This window comes from Macaca nemestrina, chromosome 15 (assembly GCF_043159975.1).
Source record: "Macaca nemestrina isolate mMacNem1 chromosome 15, mMacNem.hap1, whole genome shotgun sequence".
Lineage (NCBI taxonomy): Eukaryota > Metazoa > Chordata > Mammalia > Primates > Cercopithecidae > Macaca > Macaca nemestrina.
In genome coordinates this window covers 41,825,037-41,848,419 of record NC_092139.1, presented here as the reverse complement: position 1 = coordinate 41,848,419, position 23,383 = coordinate 41,825,037, and the positions used below count along the sequence as shown (strand labels likewise).

Genomic DNA, 23,383 nt, shown 5'->3' with positions numbered 1-23,383 from the left:
ATGGTCAACTAAGCAAAAGTAATGCTGTTGCTCTCTTAGAACAACAGTAATATTGGCCTATGAGAAACCGCCTGCGTTTGGCCATTTTTGGCCTACTGTTATGACTATTTCATATGGCTCAGCCTCATAGATTCAGGGCTCCTTTTTAATTTCTTCTTAGGCTCAGTCTTTTCTATTCATGGTTTTTATGTTTATATAAAGTCAGAGATTAAAGGTCGCCTTGCTTCTATGTACCAAGTATATACCCTTTCAGTATGATACGCTTCTTCTCTGTCAAAAACTGGAAACCAAATAAGGCTCACCACACAGCCTATTTCCTACAGATTTATTGATTTGTTTTCCTAAGAAGTTCTAAGCAATGACACTCTTTTTTTCCACTCAGACCTTGCAAATCTAAAAATTTAGATGTGATTTAAAATAAATCTGCAAATCACATTATTTTCTATTCTGATTCTCCCACTTACATTTTGAATGAAACTGATTACTCCAGTTATATTTTTGAGTGCTTCCCCCTTCTTATCTCTGTTTTTAAATAGAGTTTATGACACGTGCTCTGTAAATGTCAAGTGAAGCTACTTTAGGATTTGAAATAGTCTATTTCAAAAAAAAGAAAGAAAAGAAGAAATACATGCTATTTTCTCCTAGAGTCAGTAAGATTTTCCTATTTGTCCTTACAATGGATAGAATAGTTTATTACTTTGGTAGGTTTTCCCAACTAGAGATCTCAGATACTAAAACAAAGAGCATATCATGGGCACTCAAAAATATCCAAGGTGGGTACACAGGGATGCAGGAGAACAGGAGCAGAACCTTGACACTGACCAGCACGAGGAATAAATTAGTGTCCCTTTAACTGAATGCCTCAGGCCATCTTGACTGAGACCCTAATGCCATTCTTTTAATAGAAGATGCCTCGCTGACACAAAAAGAAATCAAACATGGCACCTGTTTTCAAAGGGTTGAGAATTCAGTCTCATTCTCCAGGGCCAGCCCAGCAATTGAGCCCTCCAAACTTGTCCAGAACCTTAGTTTTGATGACAAACTATCTTCTCCCCTTCAGCCTTCCATTTCTAAGATGCAATAGGCCAGAAGCAATTGCAGACCTTGGCCACATGCACTATGCACCATGTCCTCTCTGAATTCAGGCATCAAAATCTGCACTCCAAGTTCCTGGGAGTATGAGTGGATCTACTAACTCTTAGACAGTTGTCCAACTAAGGACTTCATCTGCAACTTGGCACTATTATCTGCAACCTGAGACACTGGCATTCTTTGGGGGCCCTGATGTTTCAATCAAATTGGGTGCAAAAAGACTCAGAATATGAATCAGAAGTATCCGAATACCTCTCCTAGTTCAGATTCACACAATATATATTCAAATTTACTAAAATGTATCCTAAAAATCAGTAGCAGGTGTGAAGCACCTATCAGCATGTGTGTTGTGCCAAGTGTTTCACATGTGTTATCTCATTTAATCCTCTTGAGATTCCTTATTTCTAGCTTGTAGAAGAGAACATTGAAGCTCAGAGTGAGTTAAATGTCTTCCTCAGAGATACATGGTGTTCGAGGCAGGTTTTGAACCCTGGGAACTGTATTTCAGAGTCTATAATCTCATACAGGGTATCTGACAAAAGAACAACTAGGGAAGTCATGAACAACTTCCATACAGCACAAAGTGAAGAGATGGCAGTAGGCTGAATTTTTTAACCTCAGTGGCTCCCCACCCAATATACATTTACTAGATAATGGCCTTCCTTCCCCTTCACTACATGGCCTGTCAGCTCAGTCAGATATAAATTCACAGATGCCTACATTTTCCAAGAGCACACTCAGCTCAAAAAAAAAAAGATGAGCTCAAATAAGGACCGATCCCTTTTCATTCTTCATTGACAAAACCTACCAAGCTTTTCCTTGGTCAAACTCATGTACTTTTCTTCCCAGAAAAATGCATGTTGTAGGCCCCAGCTAGGAGAAGCGGTCTGAAATTATTTCCACCTCTCTACTGCAAAACATTTCCCATCATCATTTTTCAGCCGTAAAGAATCCCAAAGTTTGATTTCCATTTCCCAGTGTTTTTACAGATTTTGAATTATTTCCATTTCCCAACACAGGGTACAAAAAAAAAAAAAAAAAAGGAAAAAAAAAAACAGATTATACCAGGCACAGAAAAATCACTTCCAAATCATTTAGGAAGAAACAGAATAGCACAACAAACTAGTATCCTCAAAGATGACTTAAGGTTTCCCTCTCTTGTTGCAACTGCTCCCAACCCACTTCACTCCTCAATATGTCCAAAAACACCATCTGCTTTAAGAGATGTTGCTAGGAGGCTACTGTCTGTGCACCAGGCTGGGATGCAGCTTTACTTCCCTATAACCTCACAAGGATCTTCTTCTTTCAGAACACCAATCAGGGACCTCCAAGTCTAGGGTATGGTGAGAGACACCCACCTCACTGCAGTGTAAGTGCTCTAATATTGGGCATACACAATTAACACAATTGTCCAGGTGGGGCGCTTCATATTGCCTTAATATTTCAGAGATATGAGGAAGCTGTCAGTCAGTTCTCTCCCATCACAGAGACAATCTTCTACTAATTTGAAGAAGAAATAACTTTTTTGTATTTAATGCAAAAACAGCCACAAGTTATTCATTTCACCGTAACTGTGCCTCTTTGCAGTGTGACTTTTCAGATCTTGTCATCAACAGGAGGCATCTATTTCCCCAACCTATGAATGATTTGCTTTGGCATAGAAAATGTGGCAGAAATGCCAGTATGGCAATTCTGCTTCTAGGGCTTTGCAGCTTCTACTGTGTCTCAGAACTCTGCCAATGAACTGCCAGAAGAAGCTGGACTAGCCTGCTGGAAGATGAGAGACCACATGGGCCAGATACAAGTCCACCTAGCCATCCTAGCTGAAGCCTCAGATCGGAGAGGCCAGCCATATCAGCAAAGCCACACATCCAACCCACGGGTAGCTGCAGAAGCCAGAAGGAACCCAGCTGAGACCAGAATGATCCCCCAGAGCCTGCACCAGATTGTCAACCCAAAGAAAGGTGACCTCAAAAAAATGGTGGTTGTTTTAAGGTATAAGTTTTGGGGTGGTTTGCTACACCAAAAACGCTGACTAATGTCTTTGTTCTATAAATAAGTACATCAGAATATTAAAGAGGAAAAAGACAAAAGGGAAATCCCTCTTAAGAGACAACTCATAATTTAAAAAGAAATGATAAAATATTGCTTTTTCTTTTGTAAAGCAGATTTATTTATATGTTCAACTATATCACTACCTAATAATGTAATCTGAACTAAATCACTAGTAGAAAGAAATTACTTTCCTTTTAGAAATGACAATGCACTACAGTAGAAAGAGCATTGGTTGGTAATTAAAAGATGAGTATTTTAACCAGGGCTCATTTATCAGATAGCTATGTGATGGTGGCAGATCTCACTTCCTGACCCTCAATTCTAATGAAGAAAAACAAAGGGATTGCATATGATAAACTTTCAGGCTGGGACCAATTCTAAAATTTAAAAAAATATTTCATTTTTCTCTGAAGCATTAGCATTTTTATTATATTTCCAGTGGGAATAAAAACACCACATTCACTCCTCCAACTAATAGTCTTTGAGTTCCTGCCATGTGCCAAGCACTGCCCCAGCTCATGAAAATACAGCAGTCAGTAAGACAGACAAGCATCTGTCCTAGTGGTGTGCTGGGGCAAGCTTGTAAGCTTATGAGAGCCAACTGTACCCTTCACTTTCCAAATCTGTGTTCAGTGATGATGTATCCATATCTCAAAATCAGACACTACAGTATTTACACCATGGAAATTGGCAAATGCTACAAGTTACTTTTCCCACCAGGAGAGCCAGGTCTTAAACACGGACAAGGACAATACTGGACTCTGCTCTCATTGAGTCAACATCCTAATACGGGAGCTGGATATTACATAACTGTGTAAAAAACATTTGATTACAACTGTGAGAAGTGTGGTGAAGCAGGGGAGGGGCTAATGCGTGGGGAGAAAACATATGTTCCAAGCAGAGGAAAAGTATTGTGAAAATTTTCAGCAGAAAGAAATATGCCGTGTCTAGGGAAATAGAAGAAGGCTAGTGTGGCTATTGTGGATGGAGCACAAAAGGAAACGGGCCAAGAACTTGGAGGGAAGGTGGAAAAGAAGGTGTTAAGGAAGACTTTCAGGGAAGGAAGCATGACCAGGTCAAGGTTTATGGGAGGAAGGGCATGACACCAATCTTGGAAATGCTGCTTTCTGGTATCTCAGGAACAGGGCATTGGAAAGTGACGTGAAATTGGGAGCCAATGTATCCAGATGGTAAAAGAAGTTGTAAGTGCAGGTGAGATTCCCTAAAATGTGAGTAGAGAAGGACTGCAACTTACAGTCAGCAAAGTAGACTGGGAACGTGTGGCTGGAGAGGTAGGAAGAGGTAGGAGAAAAAGAAAGTCAAGGAAAGAAAATGTTTCAAGGAAAATGGGGTTATCAACAATGTAAAATTATGATAAAAATAATCAAGCACCACAGAGCTCAAGATGGCCAGCATGTTTTAAAATGTGAAGGTCATTGATGGGTTAAGAAAGAGTAACTTGGAGGAGTAGTGGGTACAGAATCCAGGTTGATATGGACTGATGAGTTGGTGAAAGGTGAGAATAATGGAGAGAGCACAGGCAGGTCTTTGAAGAAGCTTGCTATGAGTGCAAGCAAGAAAGAAAGGAAGTAGTCAGTGAGGGTCAAGAGGGGATATAGGGTTTTCTTTTAAGATGGGTAAGCATGTCATGTTTAATACTGATGTACAGATTTGGTTACAGGGGAAATATTGACAACACAAGAAAGGGAAGGGATCAATTTTAGTGTGAAATCATTCAGAAGCTAGGGTCCAGGGTCAAAGTGGAAAGGATGGGCTGGGAAAGGAAGAGGGAGACAGAAGAAAGCAGCTGTAAATGAAAGTGTACTTTTAGGTCTGGTGGCAGGGAATACTGTGTTTTCTCTCTTCTCCAGGTGGCAGAGGTCACATAAACTGCTAAGAGTAAGACAGCTGGAGATTTAAACAAGAAGGAGAGGGTTTTAATGAATGAACTATTGAAAGGTCATTGGTTTTGGACCTGACGGATCTGGCTTTCCACCACTTAGTAACCTGTAACCTTAGACAAGATGCACAGCCTTTGTAAGTTTCATTCATTTGACACACATCGATTGAGCAATGACTGTATGTTAGCAGTGTACTCAAAATGCCAAACAAATGGGGTAAAGTCCCTGAATTCAAGGCCTTCATCATTCACTGGGAAAGGAAAACGAGTCAGACAGAATCAACATAGCATTTAAAAGTGCTAAGGTAAAGGAAGGCACAAGGTATTCGAGAAGAACAGAAGAGAGGGCTCCATTCTAAATTGGCAGGGTTAGAGAGTCTTCCAGAGTAAAAATCACCCTATCCATAGCCTCAGTTTCCTCAAAGCAAAATGGAAAAAAATCAATCAATTGATGAATTCATGTGATAGTTTGTCTGCATAAGGTATCCTGGCACAATGTCCGCAGCACAACAGTTCATTAATAAGTTCGACTTTCCTTCCCCAGAAATTATCATGGTACCCTTATGGCTATTAGGTTAACATACAAAGTTGCCAACAACTTATATTCTCTGTACAGTTTTCAATTTTCCCCATGTTTCTCAAGACATATTCCTTCCTCACGATGGCTAGAAGCCACTAAAATTATCCTTGAAATGTTAAAGCCCAGATTAGAAAATATACAAAACTAACAATAATATCTTGTACAGGAAATGATAGCCACTGACAGAGTTAACAAATTCTATTCCCACTTTTATTTGTCCTTCAAGTTTATGGGCCAGATGTAGCTGGATCTTTAACATCAGAGACCCTGCCTTCCTTCAAATAAATGCTTGTCTAATGTGTCAGTCAGTAATTCTAACTGCAAAGGGACAAACACTCTATCTTAAACTGGCATAGCCTATGAAGGGGATTGATTCAATCATGGAATTGAAATGGACTGATCTGGCATCTCTATTGGCATCATTAAGGACTTGGTTCTTCATTGGCTTGTCTTCTGCAGGGCTAGCTTCCCGTTTGGTCTCCCAAAGTAGCATCTGAGCTACTCCAATATCTTCTTTCATGGGAACAAGATAACAAAAGTGAGTCCAGATATTACATCCTTGCAGCACATAATCCAGAAAAAGAAGGAAAGTTTCTTTCCCCACAAATTCAAGGAAGCTTCTTATTGTAAGAAACTTTGCATTGACTCTAAAAAGCCATTCTTGATCCAAGCTCTGTGCAGTGATGTCCAATAACATATTCTGCAATGACATGAATGGCACCTGGGCACAGGTGGCTAGTGAGCACCTGAAAGGTAGGTAGTGGGATTGAGAAACTGAACTTTTAATTTAATTTTAATTAATTAAAACTTAACCGTAAACAGTGACATGAGTCTAGAGGCTACTGTATGAGACAGCACAGCTCTACGGTGAGAAAAGGGTGGACTACACTGGTTGGCTAAACCAGTCAATGCTCACTGCCTTGATCTGGGGGTGAAGTTAATCCCATTCATTCGACCAAGGGAACCAAGGAAAGTCATTCTGCCTGGTGTCCTGGAGTCCACCATTCTTATTTTCCCTAGATTAATGGCCCAATTCAACATGAAAATCCTTTGCCAAGGACTCATATTTATAAATCTTACCTAGCAAAATGACACCTGAAAGTTACTTTGGAATAATAGCCTTTTAAGTCAGAGAGGGACCTAAGGGCTCCTACACTTCAGATCCATATTTCACAGAGAAGAATTGGGATTGAAGCATAATTGCTTTGCTTATGGCCATTACGAGCAAGACCTGGATACACTGACCTTCAGCCATTTTTCCACTGTAAAAATCTAGTCTTTATGCCACAGCACTCCAATAGGCCCACTGTGACAGAATTAACCTCATTCCATATGAAGCTTTGCAATCATTAGCTTACTGAAGCTTCCAGTATAGGATGTTATCATAGAGGCCCGATATTTATACTCAAATGCCTAAATGAGCCTAAAAGGTCATGTAAATTAGATAGGCTAGCCTGCTGGGAACTGTGGCAGATTGCATACCACACGCCCTCTCTAAAGCAGGCAGCTGCCGCACTGCCCCAGCCAAATGTGGCCATGGGGTGATGTCGGCTGGCATTGCCATGCCTCCGATTTTTTGAGAAATCCAGATCTGTATATGAACCTGCAGATTTTTAAATGCTGGTAACTCATGTTTATGTATTTAATTATTTGCACAGGCCAAGCAAGAACTGTTCGTGAATGGGTGCAGGCTCCAGTTTGCACACTGTGATACAGATTTTAAGTCTGACTTACCCGAAATTAAAGCCACCAGAGTGGCTGCTGCTGTTGGTGCCCATGTGTTTTCATGTATGCCGACTGACAGCTTCCAACTGCATCTATGTCTGAGGGATTTCTCAAAGCCTGGGGCCCACTGGCCTGGAAGCCCCTCAGTCTCTAGGAGAGGCTGGCAGAAGAGCTGAGAAGATAATCCCTGAGAGAGCTGGCCCAATCACTGATTATTAGAAACTGGTGGGTATACCACTGCTCCCTCTCCCCTCTGCATTGTCTCCCAGAGCTCTCCAATGGGATGCAGCTTCACTTGTCCACCGTGGTAATTTATTTGATAGCTCACCCTTTAATGGCTGTCATCCCTTGCCTGCCTCACTTCCCCACTGCCCTACCCACACTTTCTGGGGTCACTTCCCAAATAAAACCATTTGAGCTTGAATCCTTTCCTTGCAGACAAATGTTGGAAAAACTCAACCTACAGACACCAGAAACCTGAAATTTTGGAATTCTGTTTTTGCTCTTTACTTTTTTCTTCTAATTATGAACTATGCCAGGCTAAAATACATGAAAAAGTCACTTTAGTATCTAAGAAGGCATATACTCTGATATATTAATATCTCAATATTCACAATATAATGCTGAAACTTCTGTCCTCTTGCATAATGAAGCCATGCTATAGGACCAAATGTTCATCTAAAAATAGAATCCATTATGTATACCAGCACAGTCATTAGTTTCTTAGCATAGTAACTAGCTCTGTCCCATAAAACTTTTCACTGAAGCATTCATTTCACACAGGTGCATTGTTTGCCATGATGCAATATAATTTCCAGACCACAGTTCCTAAGTGGGGAGTTTTGCACAATGCCAGGGAGAAATCTCATGAAAAATCATTACCACGATCCCCATTCCCTATAGAAGCAGAATAAAAAACCAAACATTCTAACAGGAGAAATGTGAATTTTACTATTCTGAAATGTATCATGTAGAGGTGATGACAGGCAAACTTCCTGTCACACCTGAAATTATCTAGTTCTCTCTGGTTTGCCCAGTTGAGTATATGTCTCAGTTAAGGAAGCAGTCCTACAAATTGATAAGAAATGACATAATACTGCAATTTAATAAGATAATATCTGCCTTTGTATCCAGAAATGAAAAATTAGATATAAAATAAAATAGTTATATAAGGTCATTGTTAAAACCACATTCACTTATTCAAGGGTGCAGCTAATTTAATTAAGTATGGAATTTACATAGTACCGTGATCTAAACAAGGGTCTCAAAAAACACAAATATAAGGTTAATAAACAGGGCTTGAATTCTGAGGACATGTTTGGTAAGGATAAAAGAAGCAGCTAATACCTGTAACATTCAGGGAATGGAAAGTTAAAAAAATTTTAATCGACAGAATATAAGAAAAAATCTATTTTGATTCAACCTTAGATATTGAGACTCATTCTAAAAACTGCTAGTAATTTATTGCCTCATTAAGCACGGTGTAAGGAATGTTATCCAATCATAGTCGAATAATTCAGAATTTGGTAGGGCCTGGAGTTGCTCACGTGGAGTATTACTTCTGAGTAGAAAGTAGGCCACGCCACAGGCAGGAAAGGCAAAGGGAGCACATCCTTTCAGGAAGTTTACTGAATTAATTTGTAAGGTCAGCTTGCTTTCTATCCGTGTTCACCTTGGCTGTACATTAGAATCAAATGAGGAGCTTTCAAAAAAAAAAAAAAAAAAAAAAGTCTAATGTTCTGACCACACCCCAGACCAATTAAGTCAGATTCTCTGGAGGCAGGAAGTCCAGGCAGTAGCATCCTTTGAGGCTCCCCCTGTCATTTCAATGTGCAGCCCAACTTGAGAATACCTTCTTCACACAGTTTGTCTTTTCCTGGCAAATGTACTAGGCCTACTGAGGTTTCTTTTTCAAACAGATCCAAGGAAAAGAATCCTGCAGGTAAACTTAACTTTACATATTAAACAGCTTCTTCAAACAGCAAAAAGTTAAGAGCCAGAACATAGAGCCAGACTGCGCTGCCACTCTTCTTCCTATTCCTGACTCTGCCATTAACCAACTGTATGATCAGAGGTCATGACTTAACTTTTGTGCACACTTCAGTTTACCTACTTTTAAAGGTAGATAATAGTAGCACTGTCCTTTATAGGATTATGGAAATGACAAAATTGCATACGTCTGCCAACACACACCATATATATGTGTAAGTATATACACACTATGTATGTATATATGTAGCACAGCATATAGACACACTATGTATGTATATATATAGCATATATGCACAATATACATACTATTATAGACTATAAGTATACATAGGCTACATATACTATATAAATATATGTTAAAAATATGTATATGCTATAAATATACAAACTACATATTATTAGAATTGTGCCTGGCATGGATAAAACAGCATATATATGTTTGCTGTTGGTGGTGCTAAGGATAACAAGGATAATAATAACAATGATGAAAAGGTATGTGCAAAGTAAATTAGTGAATATTACATGCTTCCCTAGATTTCAGAAACTTATTTATAATAGGTACCAACTTCCTAACAAGTCAGTTGTTCAAAGTTTGCATTTTTGCCTTTTAAATTACTTAAAGTAAATTTAAAATATTAAATATTTTAAAGTGGAAGTAATTATATTATTTGTTTTAATATTTTGTGTGTGTGATAAATGTTTAAATAATCCAACAATCAATCTAAATTTGTTTTACCAAAAGACAAAAAGAGACTTGTCTTGCTGATTAAATATAAGAAAGAGCTTGACAAGTGATAGGTCTGGCTGTGTCCCCACCCAAATCTCATCTTGAATTCCCCTGTGTTGTAGGAGGGACCTGATGGGAGGTAATGGAATCATAGGGGCAGGTCTTTCCTGTGCTATTCTCATGATAGTGAATAAGTCTCACGAGATCTAATGGTTTTAAAAACAGGAGTTTCCCTGTAGAAGCCCTTTTCTCTTGCCTGACATCATGTGAGACGTGCCTCTCACCTTCCACCATGATTGTGAGGCCACCCCAGCCATGTGGAACTGTAATCCCATTAAACCTCTTTCTTTTATAAATTGTCCAGTCTTGAGTATGTCTTTATCAGTGGCATGAAAATGGACTAATACAGTACATTGGTACCAGTAGTGTGGTGTTGCTGAAAAGATACCCAAAATTGGGGAAGCGACTTTGCAACTGGGTAGCAAGCAGAGGTTGGAACAGTTTGGAGAGCTCAGAAGAAGACAGGAAAATGTGGAAAAGTTTGGAACTTCCTAAAGACTTGTTGAATGGCTTTGACAAAAATGCTGATAGTGATATGAACAACAAGGTCCAGGCTGAGGTGGTCTCAGATGGAGATGAGGAACTCATTGGGAACTGGAGTAAAGGTGACTCTTGTTATGTTTTAGCAAACAGACTGGCAGCATTTTGCCCCTGCCCTGGAGATTTAGGGAACTTTGAACTAGAGAGAGATGATTTAGGGTATCTGGTGGAAGAAATTTCCTTTTTTTTTTTTTTTTTTTTGAGATGGAGTTTTGCTCTTGTTGCCCAGGCTGGAGTACAATGGTGTGATCCTGGCTCACTGCAACCTCCAATTCCCAAGTTCAAGCAATTTGCCTCAGCCTTCCCGAGTAGCTGGGATTACAGGTATGTGTCACCATGCCTGGCTAATTTTGTGTTTTTAGTAGAGATGGGGTTTCTCCATGTTGGTCAGGCTGGCCCCAAACTCCTGATCTCAGGTGATCCGCCCGCCTTGGCCTCCAAAGTGCTGGGATTACAGGCATGAACCACCACACCCAGCCTGGAGGAAGAAATTTCTAAGCAGCAAAGCATTCAAGAGGTGACTTGGGTACTGTTAAACACATTCAGTTTTATATGGGAAACAGAGCATAAAAGTTCAGAAAATTTGCAGCCTGACAATGCAATAGAAAAGAAAATCCCATTTTCTGAGGAGAAATTCAAGCTGGCTGCAGAAACTTGTATAAGTAACAAGGAGCCAAATATTAATCCCCAAGACAATGGGGAAAATGGCTCCAGGGCATGTCAGATGTCTTCATGGCAGCCCCTCCCATCACAGGCCTGGAGGCCTGGAAGGAATAAATGGTCTTATGGGATTGGCCCAGGGTCCCTGTGCTGTGTGTAGCCTAGGGACTTGATGCCCTACATCCCAGCCACTCTGTGTCTGAAAGGGGCCAATGTAGAACATGGGCCATGGCTTCAGAAAGTGAAAGCACCAAGCCTTAGCAGCTTCCACATGGTATTGAGCCTATGGGTGCACAGAAGTCAAGAATTGAGGTTTGGGAACCCCTGCCTAGATTTCAGAGGATGTATGGAAACACCTGGATATCCAGGCAGAAGCTTGCTGCTGGGGTGGAGCTCTCATGGAGAACCTCTGCTAGGGTGATGCAGAAGGGAAATGTGGGGTTGGAGTCCTCACACAGAGTCCCAACTGGGGCATTGCCTAGTGGATCTGTGAGAAGGCCACCATCCTCCAGACTCCGGAATGGTAGATTCACCTACAACTTGCACTGTGGCCCTGGAAAAGCCACAGACATCAATGCCAGCCCATGAAAGCAGCCAGGAGGTGGGCTGTACCCTGCAAAGCCACAGAAGCAGAGTAGCCCAAGGCCATAGGAGTCCATCTCTTGCATCACAGTGACCTACATGTGAGACATGGAGTCAAAGGAGATCATTCTGGAGCTTTAAGATTTGACTATCCCGCTGGATTCTGGACTTGCATGAGGCCTTGTAGCCCCTTTGTTTTGGCCAGTTTCTCCCATTTGGAATGGCTCTATTTACCCAATGCCTATACCTCCATTGTATCTAGAAAGTAACTAGCTTTTGATTTTACAGGCTTATAGGCAGAAGGGAATTGCTTTGTCAAGGATTAGACTTTGGACTGTGGACCTCTGATTTATGCTGAAATGGGTTAAGACTTTGGGGGACTGTTGGAAAGACATGATTGGTTTTGAAATATTAGGACATGAGATTTGGGAGGGGCCACAGGCAGAATGATATGGTTTTGCTGTGTCCCTACCCAAATCTCATCTTGAATTCCCATGGGTTGTGGGTGAGACCTCTTTCTTTTGTAAACTGCCCAGTTTCAGGTATGTCTTATCAGCAGCACGAAAATGGACTAATACAACAATGTCTCCATCAGTACCATCAAACAATCTTGAATTGGCAAGAAAATGAATTGCAGAACAACCAAAAATGCCTACTCTACCTACAACACTTTTAATTCAAACAAAAGAGCATGGCATTATATCAATACCAAGTACCCAGGGATTCTATTTGTAACAAAGTCAAAGGAATTTTCTCCATAACAGGAAGTTAAATAATGAACAATGTGTAGAATGTATTTCCTTCACATATTCTGCCAATCCAATGTCTCGAACCATTTTTTGGCATCAAAAAGTACAAATATTCCATTATAATAGCTTACTAGCATGGAAAGTATCCAATTTAATTTCTCCTAAAATAGTAGGAAGAGCTAAATATATGCAACTTATAAAACCAAGGAATAATTTTGTAATTAAATTATATTAGGAGTAATGAATTTGTGATATTACATGTTTCTAAACTGTGGTTACAATATATTAAAACAAGCATTGCTGTTGTTATGTACATAATGAAGTGTGGTGATGGTGACACAAAATCGTAGTAATGCATTTCTACCCTAAAAATGATTCCAAAGAAGCTGCAATGAAACCATCTCAAAATGACTAGCCTAATTTTAAAATATACTTTAAGAGGCTACACTTCAATTAGAAATTCTACCAAAAAATCATGAATCACATCCTCTAAGAAGAACTTGTAAATGATTCCATTCTAATAACATTGTGTCTACATAAGCTAAGGCATCACAGAATGTCTATTCGACGCTAGCCAGAGTTTACTGGTGCAAAATCTTTGGGGAGTCACAGAAGTGAAAAGAAGGTAATGTTAATAAAGTGGAAAAACTTAACCTGGAAGTTGATATGATGAAGACAGATTTGTTCCTCAACAATCTGAACCTTGGCTTCATGGCTAAACTATCCTCAAAAACACTAAGATCTTGGTGAGTAGGAAGGAAGAGGAGTGGCCTGATGCCCATGTAGTTGTCACAATCCTAAAGTGATTATCTTAGGAAAAAGGCACAGGCAACCATGATTGTGTCCAATTCTTCTTGTGAATAATACAATTTTCACCTATCAAAGTCCTCTAAATCATCTTAAAAGTTGTTCCATACGATGCTTCAAATTCCCAAGGGTCCAAGAAACTTTCACCTATGATGAAGTATTTATTAGCAAATTAGCCTCGGAGGGAAAGTCTTTTAAACAATAAATCCTTCTTTTGCCTTCCATGGCTCTGTTCCCAAAACATTATGAAATACATAAATAAACATCTTATTTGACCAAACAGACCTAAGCTTCAATGTTTCAGATGAAAAGACCACAGCAGAGTCTAAACAGAAAACAAGTCAGTGTTGCCTTGAAGAAGAAAAAAGGAATAAAAAGATATACAAAAATAAATGCTCACTTGGTTTTCAAAACAGTACATTTTTGTAGTCCCTAATACTTATGGACAATTGTTTGGTTAGAGAATAATTGTTTATTATGCAGCAATAATAAAAGTCACCACAAAGGATGGAGGAGTTACAAAGTAGCAGGTGTTACCCTAAGTCATTCATTTTACACATTGAATGTTCACAACAACACTGAGAGAGTAATACCCATCTTATAGATAATGATACCAAGGCTTTGATTTTTAAAGAGATTCACTGAGGGTGACTCATTAAATAAACAGCAGAGCCAGACTGTGACAATCCACATCTGTCACAGCTTCAAAACTGGTTTCCTCAACGAGCTTTGGGCTTCTCATATTAGGACTGTTTTAGGAAAACCAGACTTGGCTTCAAACAAAAGTGTTCACCTAATATATTCCAATCTCTCTTAACCAAGGAATCCTTCTAAAACCCTTCATTTGGGGGCATCTATATTAAGTTGTTAAGCACTATGCATCTGCATTAAGCAATTCCTAGATAAGGATTCTAGTAAAAGTAGTTTATTTTAGAGGTGATTTTAAAACACAATCACGCCTGTAATCCCAGCACTTTGGGAGGCCGAGGCGGGTGGATCACAAGGTCAGGAGATCGAGACCATGGTGAAACCCCGTCTCTACTAAAAATAGAAAAAATTAGCCGGGCGCGGTGGCGGGCACCTGTAGTCCCAGCTACTCGGGAGGCTGAGGCAGGAGAATGGCGTGAACCCGGGAGGCGGAGCTTGCAGTGAGCCGAGATTGCACCACTACACTCCAGCCTGGGCGACAGACTGAGACTCCGTCTCAAAAAAAAAAAAACACAATCAGGAGTGGAGAAGTGAGACAGGAAGGAAAGGAAACCCATAAGGGGAACATTTTTAAGCCACTTACCACTGTAGGTAACTGGGCTTAATCCACTAGAGAATTCAAGGATATAATATAAAGCATGCACCTTTAAGTTATCCCACCCAAGAGGTGAGGGAGCTGGAGTATTTATCCACTGAATCTCATTGGTTAGGGTGAGCATGCATTGCCAGGAACTTCTGGGCAGCTGCATGGGTAGCAATGTGAGTTCTAGTAGCCAGACAATGAAAAAGAATGCAGGCACTGGCCAGCCACTGGAGCCCAGCTTGTGTTCTCAGGAGTGGTGAGGAAGAGGGTGCAGATATGGCACTGTGTCTATCCTAGCTATTAATATCATCAATGCTGGTGAAGGAAATTCAAGGAAGGTGAAGGAAAAGACTTAGTGCCCAGATGCTGCTGCTGAGTCAACAATGACTGATACACTGCTCCAGGCCAAGGAACAATCCCAGCCCTCACAAAGCAATCCTCACGTGAATTCTGGTGTTTTTTTTTGTTTTTTGGGTTTTTTTTTTTCTAGATAATGTAAGTTATTGTTTCAACCTTTAGGGAAAGTTACCAAATAAAATGAATAGCATTTGTCTTCTAAATTTATAACTACATCATTGCATTTAATCACTCAGTGGACTCCTGTATGACCTATCCCTTATCATACACAAGAAGGGTCAAAGTTGATAATTTTGGGATACCCTAGAGAAGTATATCCCAAAGAGAAAGCCTCACTGCTAAAAATCATTAATGAAATGTGTGGTGCCCAGTAGTTCTTTATGGAAGTCAGACTATTTTTAATAGGAAATCACTAGATTTTCTTGTTGACATTTATGATGCATCATTCAAAATATTTTTGAACTCTGGACTCATGCTGAAAAATGTTACTGTGACTTATGTAAATATTTAACTTTTAAACTTTGCTTTTGAACTCTGTAGAAATTTAAGGTTATCATAAGAGAAGACTATCTATGGTTGCCATTAATGGAAACTGAATCATCACTGTGTACAAACATCCAGAATGGTGTCTCATGCAAATTCACAGGCCAGAACAAGATGGCAGATGGCATAGATTGTAGAACCAATCTTTCTTGTGCTAAGTCTCTAGAAATGATTAAATATACAGGTATAAATTTAAATCTCTAATCTAGGATCACGGGTAAACAAAAAGAATTACACTCTTTGAGCCACAAAGTATGAAAGGCAGAAAATAAATGAGATAAAAATGAAGTAGGAAATCAGAACCCAGCAGTCCACAGGTATTAAAACATAACAGATCTTTGGGCTATCCAAACCAGGTGGTGAAATGTCAGCACTACGAGTGATATGAAGAAATTGAAGTTAGAGCTCCACCTCACACCAGTCCTCATAATACATTACATATGGATTAAAAACCTAGATTCATAATGGTGATGAGAAGGAATCAGAAATATCTTAAAGGAAGCAAAAAGTGGGGAGGTAGTTGGAACGTAACTACATCAAAATTTAAAGCTTCAAGTCATCTTTTGTTACCCATAAATTAGATGTTAAGAAAGTCAAAGACAAACCACAGACAGGAAGAGTGTAATTGCAACATTTATAACAGCTAAAGGAGTACATCTAGAATACACAGAGAACTGTCAACACAAGGGCAAGAGATATAAATAGGCAATCCATGTAAGGAAAAACTGAAATGGCCAATGAACATATGATAATATACACAGTTTACTAGCAAATCAGGCAATGGCAGATTAAAACAAGGTGATATAGCAGTTGCATCAGTTGGGCAAAAATTAAAATATTCCTGTTACTGTTGGTTGGGCTTAAGAAAACAGTTCCACTCATATGAGATGGGTCAGGTTATAAAATGGTACAGCCATTAACTATAATTTAGGATAGGTGTAACCTTGAATCAGCAATCGCATTTCTCAGCATTTACCTTAGGGAATCCCTGACCCATATTCCCAGAGAGGGCTACACACAGCTGACTATTACTCCATATTATAGGATTCTTTGTAATCCCAAATTAGAAACAAACACCAGGAATCCATCAATGAGAACTTTTGTATTCTTAAATAAAATTTGCTAATCAATTATTTAACATATGATAGAGCAATACGAAAGAATGTGATAGATACACATGTACTAACCCGAAAAACTCCCTAAGATAGACCAATTTAACAGAATGATATAGACACACATGTACTAACTTGAAAAATTCTCTAAGACACACTGTATGGTAAAAAGGAAATTGTGGAATAGTTAAAGTAATATGATGTGACTTAGTATAAAAATAGACATAAGCAAAACAAAATGAAGTATTTCCATAGTTACGCATGCACAAATTTATTTAAAAGAGACCTACAAAGAAACCATGAAGCTATTAGTTGACTCTGCATAGAGAACTAGGGTTAGAATCAATAGGAGAGTGCAGTTTAAAGGTAGTTACATTGCTTTACTCTTTTACAGATAAAAAGATACTTGTATATGATCCACAACATTAAAAATAAATAAGATTTGTAACAAAAAAAGAAAGTAATAGGAGTTCTTCATGTAAAACGTGTGTTTTTCCTCCCATCCTTTTTAAATTTAATGATGTGTTCCTTTTCCCTTCCCCCAAGCTCCAGTTGTATGAAGACAAGGAAGAGTTTACTGAACTATATTGAACTTCTTGGATCTGAACTAGTGGTGACTAGTTTTATTTTTACACCAACCTTGGCACAGAAGCACGGCATCAAGTTGCAAGGCAAAGGTCTAATTTTTTTTCATATTCTAGCAGGATAGGTTTTGGTTAACTCCTTAACATTGACACTTTTTTTCCTCTTTAGCCTTTCTTTCAAAACCGGTGGAGCAGATGCTTACAGTTCACATGGTTTTCACAGCTAATACTTCCTGTGTCGGTTTTTTAGTGCTCACATGGCACGGATCCAGAGAAAAGTTATAGCCTAATGCATGCCACCTCTCAAGGACTCAGGCTGTGCAGGACTCCCTTCTCACCCGTGACTTACAAATAAATTCATCCTCTTCACATCACCTACACTTACACAAGAAAAACCACTCTCCTTAAAATAGTCATATTCAGAAACTCATTTTTGCTCATTTTATTCAATAAGATTTACAGAGCCAACAATACAGTGAAAAGAATTATTAAAATAAGTCCAGAGCTGGCACAAAGCATAAACATTTATCCCTAAAAACGATATTCATATTTATCTGCTTCCACCAACTCCAAACATTCTGTCAGTGTTTCACTAAAACACATTTCTGCTACCTAAAAATGACTCGCTAGCTTTAGTTTTTGATTCCTAAATTCATCATCTGTGCTGTCTTCTTTGTCACCTATCATTTCTATGGTGACAAATCAGAGAAGGGGTTTTGGAAGGCAACATGTCATTGTCTACAGAGGGGAAAGCCAGTGGCTTGAAATAAGTGGCTCTGATACAAGATCTGATGTAGCCATGACAAGAGGACATGCACAGAACACCATACAATGTGACCATTTACCTCCAATGCTATAAAAAAGAAAAACAAAAAACTCTCGTAAAATCCTCCCTGCTAGGGATTTCTGCTCACCTCTGAACAGACTAGACCTCAGATGATTGCTAATCCAAGTACTTTGGTATAAGCTTCATGAACCAAGGAGGGAATATATTAGAAGAAGCCCAAAGGGAGAAGAGAGGCATATTACAATAAACACCAGTGCAAGCTTCCCTACCAATGGAAAACACAGTGCATAAAATCAAGGGATAAACTTAAAGGTATCACATTTTCTTGTTCTCTGAGAGATTATCTCTATGATACATGTGGCAGATTCCTAAAACTAATTGCCAGATAAAAATATTTTTTAAAAAGTGGCCCTCTAAGTAGCATCATGATTGTACCATTCATCCATGTACCTTCAAATGATCTTATGCAAAAACACCCACTAAAAGCTTGGCGTGCCATCTTTTATTTGCATGCACCATTTCTTCTAGCACACATTTACTCTAATTCATCACTTAGAGTCGTCCATCTCCTAAAAGTGGATGAATCACTCTTGCTGGTTCCAGGACTGGGCTTAAAGCCAGAAAGAAAATGACAAACTTGAAAGCATGGTAAGTCTAATTTTTTTTTTCTTAAATCCTCTCATCTTTTGGATTCTAAGATATATGATCACTAAGAAATAAGCCTCCAAATTCTGATAAATGACTGAGAGACGACTTCGGTATTTAGAAAGTGAAAAATCAAATTTACTATTTCTATCTGTTAGCTAGAACTGTAAGAGTAATATCCATGAAAAGAAAAGTAATAACGTGATAAAAGGAATTGCTACCACATTATCTGTTTCAGTGGGTCATAAACAGCATTACAACCAAGATTAAAAAGTTTGTGAAAAAATTAAAACAAATTTTCCTGCATTTGAAAATAAACATGGGTCAAAATACTGGGTTCACAATAGAGATGCAACAAAGAGGCTTTGGTCCTAAACCCTTTTTCTTTATTAAGCAAATAAATATTGATGATTGGTCTAGAGGGGAGTTTAACTGAGTTGCCATGAATTATTTAAAAATCCCAGAATATCTTCTGTTGCTTTTATAGAAGCTTGATCTACAAGTTGAAAAATCAAACTGACAGTTTGGTCTCTTGTACAAATACCCAAACTCTAGAAATGTTCTAGGCATTATAAATACATCTTTCATGAATATAGTTTCAACAGTTCTAAAAATATCCTTTAGAAGAAAAAAACACCCAAAAACAAAACTTCTTGCAAGCCATTGTTTCACACATAACAGCAGGAAACCAAACAGAATGTCTAAGCCAAAGCGATTAACACACCCAATAATAAATGTGAGTGTTAAGTAGGAAATCCTACTCAAATACAATTTTTGACATTAGCATAGGGTCTGTGGTTTACCTCCACTTCTACAGCCACACATGGTTCCACAGCACACTGATTTCGAATCTAACTCCAGGACAACAACTGAAATTTGCCTTTTGAATGATGTGTAAACAGGCTCATTCAGGAGTGGCCCTGGGACCAGACACTGGTATAATTGAGCTTGCCTCAGAGACAGAAGGCAAAGCTGACAGGCAACTAACTCCAGGAACTTTGGACATAAGAAACTAATTTAGAGTTTTGACAGAGCTAACAATTTGTTCCTCCTTCATCAGTAACTGTGGAGGTTGCAGCTGTTTTAATGGTATACTATTATTATTCTACTCTTTTCAACATGTATTTAGCATTCTCAATAAACCCTATCTCATTTCTCCATATATCAAAACTTAGAGAACAAAAACATTCTATATTCTGTGGCCTCTGAGGTTCAAGTGTAGGACTGTGGCAATGATGCTTGAAATAATAACCACTTTCCACGAGTGTTCTCGTCTAACTGCCCATTAAACTCCAAATAAATCTTATGATCAGCAGATATTCTACTTTTTAATAATTCAGTACAGAATCATCAATTGGTTTCATAATAAATGAGATAATAAATTCATGCTATTGTGGGCAGAAAGCTAATTTAGTAAGAAATTCCTGACAACTGAAGGAATAGGCTAAAGGAATTTTATTCTTGATTTTCTGACATAAACAAATTATCAAGGCCAAATTCCTGCTGATTCTGAGAGAGTCCTTAATGAACAGCATAGGGGAAAAGAGAGAGAAAGAAAAGCCAACGGGTATGGCTACTGGGTCAAAAGTTATTTTCTCATCATTTTTCTTCATCCTTTATGGGTGGTGACTTAAATCAGGAAAGCTGGCTAATTATGTTCTACACCAAGTGTAATTCAAATTCCCCTGTTCTTATCCTAACACATAATATAAGCAGTACCAAAAATACCAGTTGCTCCAGAATTTAGCAAATCTACTATTTCAAACTAGTGACTTTGAAAAGTCCTAAATTCTAAGAATACCTTAGATATTCTTTAAAAGTGGAACATTTAAATAAACTGCAAAAGATCTGTAGAATGGATGTTCTTCTATAGACAAATACGTAAATACTTTTCAAAGTAGTAAACGATGGAAAAATGTAAGAAAGACATATCTCATTTCTTACCTTGTTTTGATCTGTCCAGTAAAAGAAAAATCCCTGAGGGTCAGTCCTCAAAATAATTGGAGTAACAATAGTTGAGTCCTAGAAATGTAAGAAGAAACATGAATATCAACATATATAATTGTAGAAAAATCTATCCAGGAGTTATTTAAGAAGTAATAATTGTAAGGAGAGTCTCCAAAGTAGTCAATTATTAAGAAAAATTTCAAAAGAAATTAGACATGGCATTTTTAACTTCATGGAATTATCCATTATGTAACTGAAGTACTTTCCTAATAATCAGAATACTTATACATAACTTGTAACAGAAAAAGCCATTATGCATTTATTGATTAAGGTATGTTTTCTATTAAAAATCTGTATTTAGTTTTTCAAATAATTTTAGGACTAAACATCATTACATATTTTTATGATTAATATTAACTAAAATCCATGCTTAAGAATAGTATTTTAAATTACATTTGCTCCATAAAATGATTTTTAATTGTAATAGAGTAAAACATAGCATTTGAGCATCCCTGTTTCCAAGGTAACTGTAAATAAGGCCATCTTCTACATATTCAGAAAGATATATACAAACTTGCTGCAAATTTCAATTTTACATGCTAAAATAAAACATCATAGGTAAATAGTCTTCAAAGTTGAAGGCATGCACAGTACAAAGCAAAACTTGCCCACATTGTAATTACAATATTAAACATTTCTAAAACACGTGTTCTTTTCTCTTAGCAATTTTCAGAAAGACATACTATCTGCACAAGAAAATACATATCACTGGATATGGATTTTTATCCTGAAACACTCAGGCCTTTGCAGGAATTGCATTTTTTAGAGAGACATAAATTGCCAGTTTTTTCAACTGTTTCATACGCACAACCATAGTGTGTCATATCATCTAGCTTATTAAAAGAATTTGTAATGAAAATTAGAACTTGAGAGATAATTTTGGCATAGGGACTTTTTTCTTCCTAATGGGCAGAGTAGTATGAACGATTTTTATCTACATATTGTTTTATTGTAAGAGCTCGGTTCTGGAAGATGTTCTTCTCTTGGGTTCAAATTCCTGCCTGTCCTGTCTCAGCGCATAGCTTTACACAACTGAAAAAAGAAGGGGATAATCATAATACGTAACTCAGAAGGTTGTCGTGAGAATTAGCTAGGATAATTTGGGGTAAAGCATCTGGGCACATATGCCACATAAAAATGTTCATTATTATTATAGTGGATTATATTTAAAAACAGATGCATCAAAATACTAAATGTAAGTTTATCAGAATATTCTGTGTTACTGTAGTAAAATACACAGAACATAACATTTACTCTTTTCTAATATACTTTTCAGTGTTATTACATGCATTCACCTTGCTGTGCTGCCATCAGCACCATCCATCTTCAGTACTTTTCATCTTCCCAAATTGAAATGCCACATGCCTTAAACACTAATTCCTCATTCCCTCCTCCCCCCATAACCTGGCAACCACCATTCTTACTTTCTGTATCTATGAATTTGACTACTCCAGGTAATTAAATAATTTGACTATTTTAAGTAGTTATATAAGTAAAATTGTGTAATATTTGTCCTTTTGTGTTTGCCTCATTTTATTTAGCATGAAGTCCTAAAACTTCATTCATAGAGCATGTGTCATATCTCCTTCCTGTTTAAAGCTGAATAATATTCCATTTATGTGTATGCCATGTTTTGTTTATCCATTCATCCACTGATGAATATCTAGGTTGTTTCCACCTTTTGGCTATTGTGAATAATGCTGTTATGAACATAGATGAACAAACATCTATCTGAGTCCTTGGTTTCAGTATATACCCAGAAGTGGAAATACTGGATCACATGATAGTACTATGTTTATTTTTTTTGAGGAACTGCCATTCTGTTTTATGCTGATATTCCATATATACATCCTTAACATGCAGTTGGAAAAAACATATTTTACAAGGACTGTGCTGTTGCAAGGAACTTCAGCTAGAATTTTAAAATTTCCTAATTACTTCTAAATGTCAAAAAAAGACATTTGAAAATAAACTTGATATTATAATGAAAGAATAATTTTTAATATATTTTAGGCTTCTTTCATGAGATTGCATGCATAATAGCTCACAGCAATATTTCCAATAAATCATAGCAATATTTTCAGTCCTGTTTTCTTACTTCTAGAAGTGGGCAAAATAAAAGTTTTGACAGGCTGCACACAACACATATTCCCACTTCTAGAGGAATTTAGAATAAACTGTAGGTGTGTCTTATCTTTTTCAAGTCAGTTCCTTTTCTTATCAGAGCATCTGACAAAATTCTAATCAAAATCTTGGTGGCAATTCCCTGCAAGGATCCCAGACAATCAAACATTTAAGTGAACAGAATAAAACTTTTCAAAATGTATATTTAGGAACACTATTCTATGCTGCCTAGTTTGTTTCAGATATTTCCATTTCTAGCTTATTCCTTCCCCTCCTTCAAAATTAAACCTTCTTTGTTCAATGTTTTCTTGACCCCACTCTTCCGGCCACAGTTCCTCTGTTAAGTGATCATTTATCTCGGCTCCCTGCCTGCTTCCTTCATAATCACCTCTAACATTCCAAGATCCCCTGGAACTTGGCATTCTTGCCATGCAAAGTAGGATTTGACCCAGAAATATATGAAT

The 23,383-nt window shown here is 38.0% G+C and overlaps 1 protein-coding gene across 2 annotated transcripts in view; it reads right to left on the bottom strand.

Annotated features, from left to right (window-relative positions):
* LOC105481533 (phospholipase C beta 1) overlaps positions 1-23,383 on the bottom strand; it is a 748,575-nt gene that overhangs the window by 709,435 nt on the left and 15,757 nt on the right. For both annotated transcript variants that reach the window (XM_011741183.3, XM_011741182.3), the window contains exon 2: positions 20,733-20,810. In XM_011741183.3, the coding sequence (XP_011739485.1) occupies positions 20,733-20,810 (78 nt within the window). The remainder of the gene's footprint in view (positions 1-20,732; positions 20,811-23,383) is intronic.